A 7,412-nucleotide genomic window follows, 5' to 3' on the forward strand; every position below is an offset into this window, starting at 1 on the left:
GACAAGAAATACATGTTTATTGATTGATTCATTCATATTGTGTCCGGTGGCCAACTCTGTCTTAGAGAACACTTGGAGACCTTTTGTTATAATTATTATTGTTGTTATTATTATATATTCCTGAGCAGATGTCTATCTAGGGTGATTTAAAGTTATTGCCAGCTCAACTTTATCCAGATACTCAGTTTGAATATTGTTAGCAGTTATGCAAATTGTGACAGTGTACACACTGGGTTCAAAAGTTTTCAGGGTTAGGGGGGGGGGGGCATCTGCATTGCCTGATTATTTTTTGTTGTGCCCCCAGTGGACAAAAGGTGGAAATGCAGAAACCTGCAAGATTCTATTTTTTTTTGTTGGGGGGGGGGATAAAGCCGAAGCGCTAACGGATAACGAGACGGACCGCCTGCACAGCCCCGAAACACGACACTTAAAAAAAACACCCGACTGACCCTCTGAACCTCGTCTTCTTCAACATCAGCATCGCAGGGGGGTCCGAGGATCAGAAAAAATAACAGACGCGCCTCTTCAGAGAGTTGCAGGAATCCATCCCGGCTCTCTGCAGATATCTTTTCCCTTGCATAAAAATTGTAGTGATTCAGAATGATTCAGAATGAATATAAACGCCAATCTCTCTTTCCCGTCTTTCCCCTGAAGAAGAGACCTTCAAGGTCTTGAAAGCTTGTGAATAATTATTATTTAGTTCAGTAAAAGGTGTCGCATCTCCTTCTCTTTGTCTATCATATGTGACAGTTTACAAACTCGACCATCTGTGTTGTAATTTATGGGTTATGAATTCACAGAAGCCCGAGATGGAATTATTTCCCTGTAACTCACTGAAGCCTCTCTCTCTCTCTCTCTCTCTCTCATATATATATGTAAAATATTGTGCTGCATTACACTGTACTTCATCGGTTTTATAATAAAAGCTTCCAAATACATTAATTTGTCATTTGTTTCTTTCTGTGTGGCTTTGAATCTTCAGGGTTACACAAACCAGGGCTGGGAATCAGACTCCCACTGCACAGCGGTGTGATCCAGTCCTGCTTTCACTAGGAGTTTAATAATCAGACTCCCGCTGCACAGCAGTGTGATCCAGTCCTGGTTTCACTAGGAGTTTAATAATCAGACTCCCGCTGCACAGCAGTGTGATCCACCTGCTTTCACTAGGAGTTTAATAATCAGACTCCCGCTGCACAGCAGTGTGATCCAGTCCTGGTTTCACTAGGAGTTTAATAATCAGACTCCCGCTGCACAGCAGTGTGATCCAGTCCTGCTTTCACTAGGAGTTTAATAATAAGACACACCTGAGCTTGTTACCGAGACTGGGGGCTGATCAAGCTGGTTGTAAAACCTGGACTGGATCACACTGCTGTGCAATAGGAGTCTCGTTTCCCTGCCTCTGTCTCTGTCCACAGTTCCACAAAAAGAGTCTTAGTTTCGGGAATTCAGAACTGTTCAGAATGGTACGTGTGCGAAGTTCTGATCGTTTGGACCAGTAACGTTATATTGTGGCAAATTCTTTGCAAGGTTTTAAAGTGGGTTAGCTTAAGCCAGCAACTGATTACAGCTCCCCATCAAAGGGCTATAGACACGATTCCCATCTTAAAGACAACCTGTTATTTATCTATACTATCTGTATTAAAATAAATACTTTTTTTCGCCTCTGTGTTCAGCTTCTAATTGTTGTTGTTTTTGTGTTTGTTTATTTTGCGTATATTACAATATTATAATATTCTGTTATTTCCTTAAGAGCTGTAAATATGTTTGTGTTTTATTGTTTCTACTGTATCAAGTAAGTTGAGAACTTTTTTTCAGTCAAGAATTTTTTATTTTTTATTTTATTGATTTTTGCACTGTACTATTTATATTTTTTTAAAGTGTTAAAAAAAAAAAAAAATAATAATAATAATAAAATAATAATAATGTTGGTCTGTTTTCATAGTAAATTAAAAAAACACTAAACAACAACAACAAAAAAAAAAACCCCAGGACTGTGAAAGGGTTAAATTTTTTCAGCTGAGATATACAAAGTGTCCACTAGATGGCGCCCCGGTTCTACACTGCCCTGAAAAGGGGAAATGCGTTTTTCAACGATTTTTTTTTTTTTCAGTCCTTCAAAGCGTGTTTTCTAGGGTCGTATTGTCACTTTTTTTTTTTATATAACTTCGCCACTGATATCAAGCTGCCTTTCAGTAATTTGCATTGTCCTTCATAGTGTGGTAGTGCCTATTGGAAGTGACCCCCCCCCCCCCGTCTCTGCGAGTCGCTTTGCATAACAGCGTCTGCTGAAATGATTAATTATTAATGGCAAACTTTTATAAGGTAGTTTACTTTGTTTTTTTTTTGTTTTTGTTTTTTAAATATGCTTTACCAGACCTCTCTTTACTTCCCTATGCTTTACCAGACCTCTCTGTGCTTTACAATGCTTCCCTATGCTTTACCAGACCTCTCTGTGCTTTACAATGCTTCCCTATGCTTTACCAGACCTCTCTGTGCTTTACAATGCTTCCCTATGCTTTACCAGACCTCTCTGTGCTTTACAATGCTTCCCTATGCTTTACCAGACCTCTCTGTGCTTTACAATGTTTCCCTATGCTTTACCAGACCTCTCTGTGCTTTACAATGCTTCCCTAAGCTTTACCAGACCTCTCTGTGCTTTACAATGCTTCCCTATGCTTTACCAGACCTCTCTGTGCTTTACAATGCTTCCCTATGCTTTACCAGACCTCTCTGTGCTTTACAATGCTTCCCTGTGCTTGCACAGTATTACCTTCTGCTGTGCTTTTACTGTGGGAATCATCTGTAAGGGTGATGATTGCTTTGTTTAATATGTTCTATAGTTGCAACAAACATTTCCCTGCGCCTCAGTCCAGTCTTCCTGACCTCACGCAAGCTGACTCGATGCAGCTCCGCTGTTATCTTGTTCTCAATGCCTGGCCTCTGCTAATGCAGTCGATTTATATCCAGTCACAATGCCTGCTGCAGGGAGCAGGTCCACCTCATGAATCTCAATTAGAGAAACGGCTTTCTTTACAGTCTGTCAAATAAAATACATGCATCTTGGCTGGCAGACCATTTTCTATGTACATATGAGCTGAGGAGGGACTGGGAGGGAGGGAGGCTGGCTCTAGTGGGTAGAGCTGAGGAGGGACTGGGAGAGAGGCTGGCTCTAGTGGGCAGAGCAGAGGAGGGACTGGGAGAGAGGCTGGCTCTAGTGGGTAGAGCTGAGGAGGGACTGGGAGAGAGGCTGGCTCTAGTGGGTAGAGCTGAGGAGGGACTGGGAGAGAGGCTGGCTCTAGTGGGCAGAGCAGAGGAGGGACTGGGAGGGAGGCTGGCTCTAGTGGGCAGAGCAGAGGAGGGACTGGGAGAGAGGCTGGCTCTAGTGGAGCAGAGCAGAGGAGGGGCTGGGAGGGAGGCTGGCTCTAGTGGGCAGAGCAGAGGAGGGGCTGGGAGGGAGGCTGGCTCTAGTGGGCAGAGCTGAGGAGGGGACTGGGAGAGAGGCTGGCTCTAGTGGGCAGAGCAGAGGAGGGGCTGGGAGGGAGGCTGGCTCTAGTGGGCAGAGCAGAGGAGGGACTGGGAGAGAGACTGGCTCTAGTGGGCAGAGCAGAGGAGGGACTGGGAGAGAGGCTGGCTCTAGTGGTTAAAGCTGAGGAGGGACTGGGAGAGAGGCTGGCTCTAGTGGCAGAGCAGAGGAGGGACTGGGAGAGAGGCTGGCTCTAGTGGGCAGAGCAGAGGAGGGACTGGGAGAGAGGCTGGCTCTAGTGGGCAGAGCTGAGGAGGGACTGGGAGAGAGGCTGGCTCTAGTGGGCAGAGCTGAGGAGGGACTGGGAGAGAGGCTGGCTCTAGTGGGTAGAGCTGAGGAGGGACTGGGAGAGAGGCTGGCTCTAGTGGGTAGAGCTGAGGAGGGACTGGGAGAGAGGCTGGCGTCTAGTGGGCAGAGCAGAGGAGGGACTGGGAGAGAGGCTGGCTCTAGTGGGCAGAGCTGAGGAGGGACTGGGAGAGAGGCTGGCTCTAGTGGGCAGAGCTGAGGAGGGACTGGGAGAGAGGCTGGCTCTAGTGGGCAGAGCAGAGGAGGGACTGGGAGAGAGGCTGGCTCTAGTGGGCAGAGCAGAGGAGGGACTGGGAGAGAGGCTGGCTCTAGTGGGCAGAGCAGAGGAGGGACTGGGAGAGAGGCTGGCTCTAGTGGGCAGAGCAGAGGAGGGACTAGGAGACAGTGAGTCTGTGGTTAAAATGCCATTCATGCAAATATATGCTTTGAACGAACCACCACCAGTTTCTGTGGTGATGTCAAGTAGCTGCACGTAAACTGATAAGAAGACCCGCTACCATCTACCGCTCCATCACTGAGAACGAACCAAGGCAGGAGAAAACTGCAATACCCACAGCCCTTTGCATTTGCAGAGGCAAGAGAGTGACGGTGGACAAAGACAGAGAGAGGAGGAGGAGGAGGAGGAAGAAGGGGGGGGTGGGGTGTGAGGAGGTGGGGCGCCTGTTCTTTCTCTGCTCTCCTCTCACGAGAGAGAGGAGAGGTGTGTGGTGTGTGTGTGTGGTGTGTGTGTGTGTGTGGTGTGTGTGTGTGTGAGTCACTCGCGCAGGCGCAGTGCTTTTTCCCTGCATCGCTCTGCAGCATCAGCACCAGGGTGAGAATCACCTTCAGCGGCCGCAGCACTGCATCCCCCCCCTTACCCTGTTACCCAGCACCGCCAGCGGGGAACAAAACAAAACAAAAATAAATAATAATAATATTAATAATAATAGCAATAAAGACCGAGAGACACACGATCGAGCGAGCGCCGGCCAGACCCTCACCACCAGAGAACGACCTGCTGCCGGGCGTCTGTCACCATGAAGGACCGCACACAGGAGCTGAGAAGCGTAAGGCATCCATCTGTCTATCTATATAACCTCTCATGCATGCATCTGGCATTGTACCGAAAGGGAAGAGCAAAGCTGGAGCTTGCCAGGGCTGTGCCGTGCCGTGCGGTTCTGCACCGGGGGGTGATTTGCAGGGAAGCACGCAGCTAAGACGGGTGTTGCAATGTATGCTTGGATATTAACCTAACTTTAAAATTGAAATATATATATATATATATATATATATATATATATATATATATATATATATATATGAAAGTGAGAAAGAGCTCTAGGAAGATCCTTCTGGCATAGATTTATTTAAATAAATAAAAAATTGTTTAGCTACATTCAGTGTGTTTTTATTTATTTATTTGAAAGGCGTGTGTGTGTGTGTGTCTATCTCTCTCTCTCTCTCTCTCTCTCTCTCTCTCTCTCTCTCTCTCTCTCTCTCTGTGATTTTCATTTTTTCTTTTTTTTGGGGGGGGGGGGGTAGGGTTAAGCTATGTTGCGTTTGAGTGAAATGGGGGTGTGTACCGACCGAAATCTGTCGGGTATTGCACACGTAGATGCCACTTGCATTATTATTATTGTTATTATTATTATGATTATTATTATTATTGTTATTATTATTATTATTGATTGAATGCTGTGCTCTGCGGTATTGTGTAGAAGACGCTGTATTACCTGTCATGCCGGATCATGTCTTGCCCGTGCATTGCACAAAGGAAAAGCGACACAGAGCCCCAGCCTCCTCCGTTAAGCCATTCCTCTCTGGCCAAACAACAGAAAAAAAAAAAAAAAAAAAAAAACCCTGAAACGGGTCAGTTTGCACAGGTGTCCCCTATGAACACAGCCTCATCCGAGTGTTTACACAGGGAAGCGACACAAAACGCGTCTGCAAGAGCTGTTTGATGTGTGTGTGTGTGTGTGTCTGTGTGTCTCAGTCTGTGTGTGTGTCAGTGTGTCTGTGTAAGAGTTGTGTGGTTGTTCGTGTGTGTGTCTGTGTGTATGTGTGTGTCAGTCTGTGCTGTCCAGTGTGTGAGTGGTCCCATTCCCAGTGGCAAACAGTACACAGTATGTTCCACACAAAAAGCACCCCGTCGAGTGTGGTCAGTGGATACACAGGTGTTAACATACACAGGGGTGTGGGTGTATTTGTTCCACACAGGTTTACACATATGTGTATGTGTGTGTTTGAAATGTAATGCAAGTGTGTGTGTGTGTGCGTGATTCCAGTGTGTCTCAGTGTGTGTTTGTCTGTGTGTATGCAAGTGTGTGTGTTGGTGCAGTGGTGGTGTCTGTGTGCGCCGAGGAAAGAAGTAAACCACTGCAGGTTGGAAATGTAAAGTGCGTCCACATTTCTCCTCAGTCTATTTAATTGTAAAGAGGAGTCTTGAGTTGTAAAGTTTAACACCAGAACGGCACCATACCGTTCAAAATAGTTAAGTATGAAGACTAAGCAATCTCCTTCTTCTGTCATTCTTCTCTGAAGAAGAAGAAGAAGATGTTTTTTTTTGTGATTATGAATGATGTTTTTTGATGCTATATTCTCACACGGCTTTGCTAGTTTTTCCACATCAGCACTGCGTGTGGAGATGCGCTCCATTCATCAGCGTTTGCCTTGCATGTGCACTGCAGTAAAATCATTCCATCGAGTGAGTGGGGGTGGGAGGGGGGGAGTCGCCCCTTCATTCACCTCTCTCTCTTTCTCTCTCTCTCTGTCTCCTCTCTCTCCTCTCTCTCTCCTCTCAGAACAGTGTGTGTGTGTGTTCAGTGGGTTTGTGTGTGTCAGGATACAAACAGTCACCCAGAAACACACAGTGTGTTCAGTCACACAGGTCATCCACACACAGCACACACAGTGTGGTGACACAACCATTGTGTGTCACCCAAAGGTGTGGACAGTCACAACAGTCACCAACCCATGTTGACAGTCAGTGGTTAAACACACAACAGTGGACCACACACAGTGTCACACAGTGTGTAACAGGTTTGGTTGTGTTGTGGTGTCAGTGTGTCAGGCCAACAGTACACTGTCCAACCCAAAGTGTGTCAGTCACCAGTGGGTTGTGGTGTCATGGTGTGTTGTGTGTGTGTTTGTGTGTGTCAGTGGGTGTGTTTGTGTGTGTCAGTGTGTCAGTGGGTGGGTGTGTTTGTGTGTGTCAGTGTGTCACAGTGTGTCAGTGTGTGTGTGTGTGTGTGTCAGTGTGTGTCAGTGTGTGTGTGTGTGTTGTCAGTGTGGCAGTGTGTCAGTCACACACAGTTGTGTGTGTGTGTGTGTGTCAGTGTGTGTGTGTGTTTGTGTGTGTCAGTGTGTCAGTGGGTTTTGTGTGTGTCAGTGGGTGTGTTTGTGTGTGTGTCAGTGTTTGTGTGTGTCAGTGTGTGTGGCACAGTCAGTGGGTTTGTGGTGTTAGTGTGTTTGTGTCACTCCACATGTGTGGGTGTGTTGTGTGTGTCACAACACACACAGGTGTGTTGTGTGCACAAATCACCCACACACTTGCACACACCACAGTGTGAGTGGGGCACAGTGTCACACAGTGTGTCACACACAC

The 7,412-nt window shown here is 46.5% G+C and overlaps 1 protein-coding gene across 1 annotated transcript in view; it reads left to right on the forward strand.

Moving 5' to 3' along the window:
- The first annotated feature begins 4,576 nt into the window (after positions 1-4,576).
- The window catches only part of LOC121306746 (syntaxin-1B), a 23,316-nt gene continuing 20,480 nt past the window's right edge, over positions 4,577-7,412 (forward strand). The window contains exon 1 of the mRNA XM_041238651.1: positions 4,577-4,875. Within this exon, the coding sequence (XP_041094585.1) occupies positions 4,846-4,875 (30 nt within the window). The 5' untranslated portion in view covers positions 4,577-4,845. The remainder of the gene's footprint in view (positions 4,876-7,412) is intronic.

The sequence above is a fragment of the Polyodon spathula genome, chromosome 50 (genome assembly GCF_017654505.1).
Source record: "Polyodon spathula isolate WHYD16114869_AA chromosome 50, ASM1765450v1, whole genome shotgun sequence".
In the NCBI taxonomy this organism is placed as follows: Eukaryota; Metazoa; Chordata; class Actinopteri; order Acipenseriformes; family Polyodontidae; genus Polyodon; species Polyodon spathula.